The sequence below is a fragment of the Crocodylus porosus genome, unplaced genomic scaffold (genome assembly GCF_001723895.1).
Source record: "Crocodylus porosus isolate Cpor-Errol unplaced genomic scaffold, CroPor_comp1, whole genome shotgun sequence".
NCBI lineage: Eukaryota > Metazoa > Chordata > Crocodylia > Crocodylidae > Crocodylus > Crocodylus porosus.
This window is the reverse complement of record NW_017728886.1, coordinates 184,235,635-184,249,848: the sequence shown is the minus strand read 5'-3', so window position 1 is coordinate 184,249,848 and position 14,214 is coordinate 184,235,635. Positions and strand designations below refer to the sequence as shown.

At 41.4% G+C, this 14,214-nt stretch overlaps 1 protein-coding gene across 2 annotated transcripts in view; it reads right to left on the bottom strand.

Moving 5' to 3' along the window:
- Nucleotides 1–14,214, bottom strand: part of DLGAP1 (DLG associated protein 1) — a 546,520-nt gene that overhangs the window by 222,586 nt on the left and 309,720 nt on the right. For both annotated transcript variants that reach the window (XM_019546483.1, XM_019546490.1), the window contains one exon: nucleotides 64–1,089. In XM_019546483.1, the coding sequence (XP_019402028.1) occupies nucleotides 64–1,017 (954 nt within the window). In that variant the 5' untranslated portion in view covers nucleotides 1,018–1,089. The remainder of the gene's footprint in view (nucleotides 1–63; nucleotides 1,090–14,214) is intronic.

Below are 14,214 nucleotides of genomic sequence, written 5' to 3'. Positions count from 1 at the left end.
GGACCCAGAACACCACCAACAAGGGACAGCATAGTTAACAGCAATCAGTGCTAAATACTGTACCTGGAGGTATTGACAAGACCGTTCCTGTTGACATGTCTCTGACTTCATCACTGTTTGATCCATATTAACCGAAGCTTTCTGGTAAACCTCACGAGCTCTGCTCACTGTTAGTGTAGAGGACCAAGAGCTTTTCTTCATTAGCTGTGAGTCCAAATTCACAGGCAGGTTTGCACAGGTAGAGCATTTGACATCATTATTGCTTCTGGATGACTTCACAGTATGTTCACTAATAGTGTTATAGGCTTCCATAAAGTACTGGGACGAGGAACGATCAGGGCATCTTCCCATAGTCATAACCCCACTGGGACCATGATAAACGCAAACATCATTGTCCAAATTGTCATCTGAACTCCACCACCCAGATGCATTGGACCTAGGCTTCCCTTCTGGTCTCCTTTCTTTACTCTTGCTACGCTTCCCATACCTCATCGTCTGTGTCTCTTCTGGGCTTGCTTTGCCACCATTGACACTTCCCTTGGATGGTCCCTCAAGAGAATGAGACTTTGTGAAGAGCTTTTGAACAGAATGAACCAAGTGGCGGATCCTCCCTGGGCTATCACTCCGATGTTCCACGGCAGTTCGTTTGTACTGTAAGGTATGGTAGCCATCTCGATTAAGAGGCAACTGCCTTTCAAACTGGTCCAAAAGATTGGCAGGGATGCGGTTAGTTTTATTGGAAGTTCCATGGGGAACAAGAGTACACTCATCTTTCAGTTCATGGTTAGAGCTATAATGCCTCCGAGGAAATGTGCTGCTAGCAAGCTGGTCATTATAGGGCACCATGCATTCTGCCTGAAAAGAGTTCCTTTGAGTATAATAAGGATGATCTGCAGGGTGAGGGTCCACTGGATTTAATAAATATGGCTTCCTGTCTGGGTGATGTGGCAGACTGTCACATGTAGGGTCACAGGTAACCCCATGATGATGACTGCGGCTGCTAGATAATCCTTTCATGGCTGATGTAAAGAGAGTCCCAAAGGCATCTAACACATATAGTTATGTTAGAGACAGGTTGCAGAGAAATACCTAGAAGAATGGAAAACAACAGAATGTGTGACATATTTAAGGTATTACCTTATGACAGATATTAACATGTATAATACCTATGATAGGTATTAACATGCATATTTTTAAAATGAATTGCCTGTATTTTTTTTTAAATTTTTTTTGGTATAAATCATATCAGCCTCTTCTGTTAACTATTTTTTGTTCCTTTACCCATGGCCTTATGGCATCATATAATGGATAATTTAGCACATTACAAAAAGCATAATGAACCTGTTATATCTCCTGAAAACTAGAAAGAAAAATATTTTCTTCTGTAAAGTTTACCATGGCTATATATAATGCACAGTATTTAAAAAGGTGCTATAGACCCACTAATCCTCAGTCCTGCAAACAAGTGCTCATGGAAGCTGTTTCAGTGGACCTCAAATCACAAAGTCATGCTCTTATAGAAATATTTTCTGGGTCACTTAATACAATGAAGACAACGGGAATTTTTTCACTGACTTCACTGCACAATGGATCAGGCTTTGAGTGAATTTTGTGTCCTATTTGTTGCGTGACTGTAAGCATTCTCAGGGCAAGAATGAGACCTTCTTTTCCTTCTCGTAGAACACTAAACACACATTATGAAATCAAGAACAGAAAATAAAAAAATAATAAAATTTGCTGATGCTGGAAGAACAAAGCCAAACTTGTAACAGTTTTACAATCTGTATCTCTGGGATGATTGCAGACCTATTTACTTTCTCCAACTATTTACCAGAAAAAAATCTTTACATTTACAACAGACTGTTCTGACTTATCCCCATACATTTCCAAAGCACTAAGCAGCATTGTAGCATCATTGTGCCTTCTAACGTCAATCAGATTTGTATTGCCAAATCTTGCACATAGCTTTGAAAATTGACATTGGATTGGAATTGTTTGTCCTGACAGTGATTCTTAGTGTTTTATGGTACAGGTTATAATAAACTGGCAATTAGACATTTTCCTTTACCTCAGGTAGAGCAGTAACAATGGCTCTGACAAGAGATACTCTTAATTTAGATTTCACCAGGGACAAATTTATTGGACTAGGGATCAGCAGTCTTGATGTTGCTTCAGTATCTGAACTACTAATGTATGAATTGCTAATGTTCCAAAAATATTTGAATGGGATTTAATGTAGGGAGTTAATGTATAGAGAGGACTTTGGGAGTAATACAATCTCTTTGCAGCTACAAAATAACTGAAATAGGACTCACTCAGCTATGTTATTTTCATGGGGGTTATTATGTGTTGTACCTCTTGGAACATTATTTCAGTCTGAGGTTTCCTTGGAAGTGTGGAGAGGCTTGCATAGCAACTGGTACTGCAGTTGTATTACTAAGTTATTTCTTTCAGATAAGTGTTCATATTTTAATGATTTGTAGAAATTAAACCTACTAGAAAATCAGCTATGAAAACACTTTCTGAAACAACATTAAATACCTGTCAGCACTGCAAAAACCTGTATTGTATTTAAGCAGAACATATTTAGTATTTTCTCTCAACCCCTAGGAAGCCAAAGCAGTTTATCAATATTCTACAGAGTCAGCATGGGTAGCCTACATTTCATTCTCCCACACTAGCTTCCTGCAATGCAGGAAATGTTCTTTATCAAGAGGCCTTCAATGCTAAAAGGAGATTTCAAAATATCACAAATGGCATTTGAAATCTTCAAACAAGAGATGGGCTCACTGATTTGCTCAAATATGGACATGGCCTCAAGCTTTTTTAAAAGCCTGAAAGTGATCACTTACACCAGTGGTCACCAACCAGTGGATCTTAATCCACCGGTAGATCACAGAGTCTCTTGGAGTGGATTCAAGGCTGGGGTGCAGGGGCAGAGTGCCCACATGCATGCACCCCAGTCCAGCAGGTCAGTCCATGGGGCCCATGGGGGAAGGAAGGTGCAGGGGCTAGACTGAGGCCCCCATGGTGAGAGAGAGTGCTGCAGAGGCAGGAGGAGGGGTAAGTTGAGTGGGGCCCCGGCCGGGTGGGACTTAGCTGCTGTGAAGACATGCCTCCAAATAATTGTTTCTCCCTCTGCCTCAATCTCCACCCCCCGCTTCCCTCCCTACAGTTATGTGCTGTGGGGAGGGGGGTGGCAGTGGTATAGGGTAGATTTTGGGTTGCTTTTAAATGTCAAACCTGATCTCCTACTTAAAGGGGCTGGAGACCACTGACTTACACTAGAGTTCCAAATAATATTATACAGCTTTACCAACTCCTCTGCATCCCTGCTTTATTAAACTGTTGGAATTGTTGAATCTCCCAAGTGAAACTCCCTTGAGTCATTTATAATGTGACTTAATGACATATACACCATTAAAAACAATCTTGCAAAAATGCACTTGATGAGTAAACATGTCTCTTCCGCTCTCAAATATCTTTAATATGGATTTGCACTCTAAAATTTATGAAAATAGCCAAATCATTTCGGCTATATCATTTAGATGAAAATCTTTTTCTAATAATATCACAGGCTTTGGGATTACATAATTATTAAAATGATATTAATGATAGCAAAATACAAGTGTGCCATGAAAGACAAAGAGCTACCACCTCCATCCCAAATATTTTACCATCCAAAAGATGTAAGGAAGACAGGGCACAGCAAAAGAGTTGGCTGAGGAATTACCTATTTATATTTTTGTAATTGAACTCATAATTTGAGGTTATTGTGACAGTGAATTTGTAAATGAGAGGTTAGAATGAGAGCTGAGGGGGATGATAGTTCACAAAGTTGATAGGGCCTGAACAGGAAGAGAGTAATGGAGATAGGGTGGGTGAAGGACATGAATGACACATACAGGCTGGTACCACTGATAAGGTGAAGTGGTTGTGGGGAGAAAAAGGAGCACTGTATCAGGCAAATATGTAGTCGGGGGCAGAGCTGCGTGGGATCTTGAAGACAACTTAATACTGTGCAAGGTGGATGGCTTAAAAGAGTGTGTGATGTCATTTGATGGATGGTAGAGGAGAATAATTTTACAAGCAATGTTTTGGACAGATTGGAGAAGAAGGTAATGTGGGTGTTAAAAAGGATGGAGGATAGATCTCTTAATGATCAAGAGAATAAAAAAGTGGCACATGAAAAAGGGGTAGATATCAGGACAGAGAGAAAGGGTAAAAAACTTCAATATGTTTTGGAGGAAGACACAGCAAGAAGGCCTGAATACGGAAGTCAAAAGAAAAGAAAATCCCAGGTTCGTGAGTTTGGATGGCAAATGGGCTGGTGGAGAGAGTTAGAAGGAAAGATGAAAAACAATTTTACATCTCTATTAAGGCTGAGTTGTCAAAGCACAGAAGAACCGTCAGAGGAAGAGGAGAGAATGGGGAAATCATATAATGATTAACAAATAAGTGCCAATAAACTCCACATGATGATTTTCTTGTTGACAACATTGAAGAGGTAAATCTGTGAGGAATTAGGTCACACAGGGTTATGGGGAAGATAAAGAAAAGGAGGCAGTTTAGGTCAAATCTTGCAGGATAAACAGAGAGAGGGAGATAGTTGTTTTTTCTGCTTCTTCCTATCTCAAGTGTTGAAGATTGGTAGGAGAACCAGAAACAGGAGTCCCATGAATGCCAAGGGAAAACAGAGGATAATGCTGAATGGAGTGAACAATAGTATCAAAAGCTACAGAATGAACAGGATGGGCAAAGGCCCGAAGACTTGTCAGCATAGGTGGATCTAGGACTTTTAAAAGGAAGATGCAGGATTAGTGACCAGCACTGTAGGAATGGCTGCACTTTCTGTTCCCAGCTTCTCTTCACTGCCCACCATGGTGGGCAGACCACACCATGGGAGCAGCAGCTGGAGATCTGATTTAGGTTCATGAGGCAAGAAAGAATCTGCTCTCCTCTCCTGCTTTTGGCACTATCATCTTTAGCCTCCATGTTCACCAGGAGCTCCCTTTCCCAATCCTCCTATCTCCCCTCCCTCCTCCCATTATATCTCTGAGTACAGAGAAACCTGCCAATATCCCACCCCCTCCCCACCATCCTGGCCACTCCTGTCCCTCTACAGCCAAGTCTGCAGCAAGCAGCTGCATGGGTAGATGCACTTAGCTGCAGACAGTAGCATGGCAGAGGTGGAAGCAGCAGGTCAGTTTTTCTGTATTTGGGCCTGCTCCTGGTTGCTCCTCTCTGCCTGGGGGACTAGATAGGGAGGAGGAACCTGGCTGCCATTGCTGCTATTCCTGGCTGAGTCCAGCTCCCCATGCAGCCTGGCCAGAGAAGGGCAGGAGCAGTCCTAGAGTTTCCCCACCCCTTTGTCTGCCAGGTCAGCTGGGGACAACAGCAGTGGCAAGCAGGAGAGGGGGATGGGAAGGGAAGAGAGGGGATGTGCCACTAAACAGAAGGGAAAGCAGGGGGAAGGGGGCAAAAGGGGTGGATTCCTCCCTGTTTTGGGACTTAGAAAAAGTCCCTGGCTGCTATTCCCAAAGAGCAGTTCAAAACAGGGGTTTGACTGTACCACTGCCCCTGCTCTGTATATGCCCCTGATTTCCAGAAATGTATTCTATATAATTAAAGACCCTTACAATGATCCCTCTGTTTCAAAATAGTAACAACAGTTACATTTGCTGAGAAATGGACATTATTTTGTTACTGGTATATATCAGATTATATATATGAATGATATATCTTTATCTAGTTAACAAGAATATACACCACTGCACTTTTACTATGCTGCTGCTGCTACTGAAAGGGAGCTATAACAAAACACAAAAACATCAGGCTAAGTCAGTGCAATACATTAAATATAGTAAGTCATGTACTTTCCGAACTCTACAAGATCTATAGTAGTTTTATTAAATATTTCATAGAAAGTCCTCCTGCACAATAAAAAGTACACTTGTTTCCTTTTGTATATTAAGTTGATTTAGAGAGTACTTGTAACAAGCAAGAATGCATCTAACTACATCCTCCCATCATCATCCATCGAATCAGAAATAGATTTTAAAAGATTATATATAGTTTCCATCAAAGAATAGGACAAACCTGTCAAGAATTTTTTTCAATGTAATTAACAGTGAGTGGGAAATTTGACTGTGTCATGAGTAGCTGAGAGGAGGAAAATTGAGTTTTCACTATATTGTTGCTTCCTGGCCAAATGAAGAACATTTAATCACTCATAAAATAATGCAGGATAATTGCTGAATAAATTACATGTTTATAAACAACAGAAATAGCAGCTCTATGACCAAAAGAACAAAAGCACTTGATAGCTTGGTGATAGATGAGATAACGTGTTATTTCGTCAGGCTCTGGGAAGGCTAATTCATTCAGATTTCACATTAGTTTTCCACCATTGTTTTAAGTATGTCTCAAAAAATGAGCGTGAAAATCCATTCATACTCATTGCTAACAACATGTGTTGCGTTTTAAATGTGTGTGGAAAACAATATTTAAAAAAAAAATTAGTGATGCCTCTCCCATTTTATCTCAAAAGTTTGCAAAGTTACATTTCTCATGTTTTAGAGAACGCCATGAAGACATAATGAATAAAATATTCAAAACAGGTTGTATTCATTATCATCTTATAAATATTTCATAATGGATAGAAACTTCTATTACGTCAACATTATGCTATACAAAGCAAACACTGATGACCTCTCTCTGCATTTAATGATTTAATTATGTAACAATAGTGTTAAGTGCATAATAAAAAACTCTGTAGTGTGTGTATGTGTAAGTGGTTCAAATGTGCAATACAACAGAAGTTCAGTGCGCATAAACCCCTTTCCAAATGGCCAAAAATCATTTAAGATAAACCTGGATGGATGTAGTATCAGACTTAACTGATTTAGGTTAAATTGGTTTATTGAACTTCTGTGCCAGAACCCCTCCAGATTCAAATTAACTCAGTCCCCCAGCATCCCGGGATACTTTGCACCTCCCATACAACCCCCTCATTTCCCAGGCCCAAGCTGTCTGATCCAGCAGAGCAGGGAGGCTTGCTCTAGTACCCCCTGGCTTCTGGCCTGGACCATTGCAAACATATGGCTGCATTTCTGGAATCAAAACTGAATGTCTGTTCACTTGCTTATCAGTTCAATCTAAGCAGCTTAAGCTAACCTGCAAGGATTGGACAGGGGCTTTTTGCCTGTCTGTGTGGGCTTTGGGCTTTCTGACTGTCAGTATGTAGCCCAAACAGTTGTATTTGGAAAGGGAATAAAACTGTCATTTGCTCCTTGCAATGGAGATCACTGATCTTCCCAACCTTGATATTTCACAACCAATTATTTTGTGCAGCCTTTCTGTTGGCTTTAATAATGTCACTGTTACGATGTTACAATGCAATAATGAAGCTCAATAAATAAAGAACAGAGTGCATGTGTAAAAATATAATCATATACTCTATTAGGCTTGCCCAGAGTCCATCAGAAGGAAAACAAAGTCCCTCATTAATTTTCCAAATCTTTTTAGCATATGTTGACGCTAAGACACCTTTGGTCGAAGTCTTAAAGTATTTGTGGATTTTTCATCTATGCCAGGCAGTCAGATCAGGCAGGAAAATCATGCCTAAAATATATTTCTAGCTTTGAACAGCAGAAAGGGAATCAGCAAGGGAACCGTTCTGGGCAGGAGTCCACACTTTTTCCAATTTTACAGACAGATCAATATGTAAGTGTAACTTGAAAAAAAAGTAATTACACTGTGGATGATCTCTGAGAAGTACCTTGGAACTGATGGTAGTGACAAAAACCAACAGAGAAAAACAACAGGGTAATTTAATTAGGATAGTGAAATATGATATATTCTCACACACAACACACATTTCCCCCAAAAGTTTGGATGAATGCATTAAGCAGGGAAGCGGAATTTCTGCCTGGAACAGAAGCACCTTACTTTGATTCCTGCACTACAGTGCAGAAGCTGATCCATTATTATTATGCATTTATTATTAAAGCATCTGAGGGAAGTCAACTGATTTAGTGGCTCTTTGTTTTTTATTCCAGAGGTGTTAGTGATGGTCTCTCCCTTTGAATGGTCTTGATGTTCCAGTAATCAAGCTAACCTTTCGTATGGCAGACAGTTTTGATGTCTGCTATCTGCTACTGATCTCCCTCCTATTTCATAGCCTTGGAGATGCTTTATGTCTTTTCAGAATAATGGATCCACCCATCGAGACCACTCCTGGACAGCTTTAGTTAAGGAGGAAATGAAAAGGTGAGTTAGCTGAAGATAAAGCTCTATGCAGCCAGAACTCTGGAAAAATCTTTTTTTTTCTTTCTTCTGCCTTTAAAAAAAAGGTATATGTTATATTCCAGGGTGTGCTATGTGCAAGAAAATATGGTATTAAAAAAACAAAATTAAATGATTTTGTGTTTGTCTCTTTTTCCTCTGAGCATTTTCACATCCTGGTATCTAGCAGATTTCTGTCTTGAAGGGAAATACAAATTTACACACCCTCAAACGTGATCATAAATGATCCATTGCATCATGAAACATGAATTTAATGGAAACAATTAGTATGAAGTCTAAGGTTAACAGGACCCCTATTCTCACCTAAATTGGTGATTTTGGAGCTCTAAATTGAGCACTGGACCTGCTGCTGGCACTATTTTCTTTTCTATGGCTAAGAACAAGCAAATTCTTCACTGAGAGTGTTACTAAGATGGTATCACTGCAGGAAACTAACACATAATTAATCTATGAGTCATACCTAAATACCATTATAAAGTCGGGAAAACATGCAGCAGTGAGATGTTTCTATGACATTTGACATATTGAGACTGATTTTGATTCACGTTAGGTGTGCAGTTATTGGGAATGCAAGTATAAATCTGGGATTCAATCAGTTACAAATTTAAGGAACTACATGTAAAAATGGCAAACTGATAACCTGCCATGCACGTTCCATTTACCTCATTTAAATACTTTAAGGATCAACTGTGTGTTCTTAAGTCTGATTCAGTAAGATCAGTAATGATATATTGTGCAGTAAGTAGGGGCCACCCTAATTCATGGGGGCTATCCCCTGATTCTGGGGGCAGCACACGGGCCTGGGCAGCCATGTGTCCCCGCAACTCACGGCTGATTGGCTGCAAGGGCTAACTGCCACACAGACACCCCCCCCCCACCAATTGGATGGGGTGGGGACACATGGCAGGCAACCCTTGCAGCCAATTAGTGGCAAGGGGTAGGGGTGGCAGCCATCTAGCTGGCAGCCTCCCATCCTCTCTTTCCTGCCCTGCCGAGCTGCTGCAGTGCTTGGTACATTCTTTTTTTTTTTCCCTGCAGATTTTACAGATTCCACAGGTATTGACCAGATTTTGCAGGCAATGCCAGATTTGGCAGAATCCACCAAATCTGAGAAACTGCAAATTTGGTAGGTCCCTAGCAATAAGCCTGTATACTCATGCATTTTCTGTGGTTACAATCTGTCTCCCAAGGGAAAATGCAATGTATTTTACATAGCATCCATGGTGGGTTCTCTCACAGTTTCACAACTGTCATTTTGTATTCTCATATCTGAAGAAAGAATCATTTACCTCCTGGTTTTGAAAAGTGTCTAGCTAAGCATTACAATATATATTAAGCACATAACATATAATACTAATGTACCCACACCTAGATATGCATGTATGCATGAGGGAGTATGGATTGGAAAGTAAATTAAATTGAATCATTTGGGAAATATGTCAATTATATATATATATATGGGGTTGGATCCAGAGGTGAAGTGGCATAGTGTTCCCCCTCCTTTCAAACCACACTGCCATGGGAGCAGCAGCCAAGGACTTTTTAAAATCCCCAAGGCAGGTACAAATTTTTCTTCCCTTCCATGTCAGTGGTAAGTCCCCTCTCCTTCTTCCCCACCTGCTGTCACTGTATCCAGCAGATCCAGGTACAGGAGGAGCTTCAGAGACATTCCTGTCCTGTTCCAGCGTGATTGGGCAGGGGGGGGCATGCTCAGCCAAACAGCAGAAGCTGCAGTGTTGGTGGGCAGATTCCTTCTACCTCCCCAGTTGCCCTGGGTGTTTCCCTCCAGCCTGGGAGCAGGCTGAGCCCAGCTCCACATGCAGCCAAGCTGAAGTAGGGCCAGAAGCAGCTCTGTAGTTCCCCCTACCCACCCGGTCAGCTAAGGATAGCAGCAATGGTGGAAATGGAGTACATGGTGGGGAACAGAAGAGGTGTCAAGGGAATGAGTTTTGGGGGGGAATTCTTACCTGATTTGGAGATTTAATAAAAGGTTCAGTCTTCTGTTCCCTGGTGGGGGAAGGAAGGCTGGAAGCAGGAGTGCAGCCACTCTTGCAGCACTCATTGCTACTCCCCCCCAACCTTTTCAAAATTCTGGATCCGCCCATGACTATAAAATTATGTATATATTTTAAGCTTAAAACTACTTTTATTATTCCTGGCTTTGAATGCTGAACAACATGCCTTAGCATTCTCTTAATGGTGTTTACACAAAATTTCCAGAGTGATTCTTTGGAGGGGGCAGGGAGAGGTAAGTGGGGAAAGAAAAAAGAAATTCTAGGATTTGGAAATTACAACTATATACCATGGGCTGTCCCATGAACTCCTTAAGTAATTACAGAGCTCCTGCTTTTGGTTGGGGCTCTAGAGATCTTTTACTGTCTGTACAAGCACAAATTATGTGATATTACTTTCCAGGTAGAAGATATCATGCAGGGAAAGGAACATTAATATTATTTTCTATTGAGCTCATAGCATGAGTGACAAACCGCTTGTATAAGATCACATAGAGGAGGAATCTCTTGCATTATCAGTAGTGGCAGGAATTTAGATATGCCTAATATATCTCAACAGCTGTGAAAGTCTTTTGAACATGGATGCACAGTCACAATATAGAACATACAAATCATTAAATGACTAAGTACATACAGAGGTATGAAAGGAGTAATTTCATATATCTTATTAACCTATGAATTGTTGAAGATTCATGCCATATTAATAAAAGCAACATACAACAATGTACAGTGTATATAATATAAAATAATGTTTTTTCCATTATGGCAGTAGGAAAAGCAAGTAAGAGATATACATTGGAGAAAGTTTCACTTACATCAAAGGCCTACCACTTTCTGATTTAAGATGCTTGGGGTACTAATCCAAGGACAATGTGAAGGACTTTTTCAAATCATTTTGTACATATCAGTTCAGTTAGCAGCAAAGACAGTTGTTGGGATAAGTAGGAAACACTTCTACTTAATGCAGAATTGGAGTTTTAGGATGCTCCTTCAAAATCAGTTTCTATAAAGTAATGCTTGGTGTGGACATGGAATCCATGAGATACACATTCCAGAGAATGATTAAGCACAGAGGTCACAGCTTTTAAAATCTATTAGTCAGAGGAGTTCTTCCCCGAAGTATTTAGCAAGTGTGGAATTTAACTGGACCGCAGGTGATGAATGTGGAGGATAGGTAAGTGAACTGCCCAAGGACTCTGTCAGGAACCTGGAGTCCCAACTTAATCCTGTCATCCATGCCATGAGATAAAATGAAGTGCAGTACAAGACATGGAGACAAACTGCCTTACTAGGTAGCGTTGTTTTGAAGCCTATAGCTAAGCAGTACGTTAGATTACATGATACTTTATATCAGATTCTTTTTTAACCCTCCTATTTTATCAGAATTCATTACAAACAGTCAGGTGACCAGCAATTAGTTTAGCTATCCACTCTGACCCTCTTTGGCTACTTAATCATTGGTTGTCTGAAATCTTGTAAGAAATAATTTCACCTTATCCCAGGCAGCAGTATTTGGTCCTCTCTAAACACCTTTGGGAAAGTGTACTTAATGGGTGTATCCCAATGAGCGTGCATGTGCAATTTCCAGTGCCTCAAACCACATGCAGTGCATGTGCACTAGGCCTGTGCAAAGTGGCTGGTATTCACTTTGGATTTGGATTCAGCTGATTTGGGGGACAAGGATTCGATTAGGTGATTCGAATCACTGTCTCGAATCAATTTGGCTGAATCTGATACGAAGATTCAGCTGCTTCCAAATCAGCCGAATCTCCAAATCACCATGGAGCAGTGAGGGGCAGCAGGGATTGCACCCCCACCTGGCAGCACCTGGTGAGCGGGGGCTTTTTTTAAAGTGCTGGGAGCTCAGGCGGGCAGGGCAGCCATGGGGGGGAGGTCTGGGGAAGTGGGCAGGGGGAGCAGGCAGGGGATGGGGCCTGGTGGGGATCCTCCCATGATTCCCTCCCTTCTCCACTAGCCCCCCCTCCCCTACTTACCAGCTTGGAGTCCAGGTTCAGCTCTCTCCTGCAGCAAGTGGGGACTGCCTGAATTGCTGAAGCTCTCCAAATCTTTTCTGAATCAATTTGGAGAGCTTTGAATCAATTCAGACCTTTTAATTGGTCCCCTGATTCAATCTGGATTCAGAGATTTGGCCACCAAATCAGGCCTCCAAATTGAATCAGCACCCAAAGCTTCACACAGCCCTTGTGTACTCATTTGCCACATTGCTAATCTGCAGTGCAACTGGTATTTTTGACACTGGGAGATCCTGGTGTCAAAAAAATCCACCATTAGAAAAAGTGGCACAGCACACACAGAAGCAGTGCGCACAGCCAGAAACACAGCCTGGCAGGCCAGAGCTCCTGTTAGACTTTAAGCAGTCAGCTCAGTGCCACTGCCTCCCTGGGAGTCCCCCAGACCCCAGGTAAGGCTGCTGGGATCAGCACAGGTGATGGCTCCAGCCTCCCCTACCCCACATGGGTCAATTTACCATGTGCCAGAGTGTACCCTGGGACAAATAGCAGTGGAACAAATATTTGCTATTTGTACAACAGGAAATGTGTGCACCAACACATGTGAGCTTCTCAGGATGTCCACAATATTTGCAAATCCAATCACTGCATTACCCTGCTTTCCGGGCAGCATATTTATTAATTTCCCTTTTTGTTTGTCTGGAAAGTCCTTGAGAAACTGTTGGGAAGCATCTCTGATAAGTGCAGACTAATATTATGGAGAAGTGCAGAAGTTAGTTTTGGCCTTTATTACCTCAAAGACTTCTTTAAACCCTTTGCTATGCCTAAATCATACTCTCTCAATATTGTCTCTTTTGAACACCAACAGATAGTGGGATTCATCTATCCTAGAACAGATGGGTCGGCTGACCTCACAGCAAGCTGTTTCCTTACTAATAATTCAGGAAGATAGCTAAACTGGGGAAGCTATGCTCCCCTATACTTGTTAGATGCCCTTTTCTCACATGATGTGCAATACTGTGCATGCAGATCTTGATTGCCATTGGGATGAAGGGTTTTCCGCAACAGAGTAGACAGTATAATTAATCATTATTATAATTTTATCTTGGCCTACTGGCTCCTTTTTCTGGCCAAATGCAAGAAGAGAAACACCTTCCCTGCCACACTGCAAGAGGTGGTGTTTCATCAACTCCCATACCTAATATTGCAGCAAATGCAGCTGCCCTATTATAAGTGAAAGAGAGCTAAGATGATAAACTCAATTTCTTTCTTTAGCCCACTCTAAACAGAAACATTGTTAAAAAAATCTTCTGGATAAGCAATGGACTTGGATAGGGATGACTATTAATGTATGAACAAAATTCAGGCCCACTTTCCTACTGTTGTTGATGCTAATCTTTCTACCACTGCTGAGTTGATCAGTTACAGTGATGGAGCAGGGACCTTTTCTTCACTTACTTAAGGCCATCTTCAATGGCTACTGCCCTGCCTGACTGAACATTCTTTGAACAGTAAGCTAGAAGCAAGACTTAGCTCCATGCCCCAGGGGACAGCCCTGCAAAGGCCACTAGGAAGGCTGCGTGCTAATAGTCTATACCCCTTCCATACTGTCACTCCAGAGTGGACCTGCTTATCCTAAAACTGATACACCAAATAGTGATGGCCACTCATATAGAAAAACATTGCAGAAATATGATTTGTTTTTGCAATGACTCATTGTAAGCAATCCCTCTGACCACTTTTGGGCACATCTTGGAATTACCCATTGAAGACTTGCTGCATCCATGCGACCTGCAGGTCAGTGTTTAACCATCACTCTTTGTAGTAAAACATTACTACATTGTATTCTAACAATACAGAGACTCTCTTATCTTCCTAGTCATTCTAGTACAGTGGTGAGGCCTACTGATGCCCACTGCGGCTAC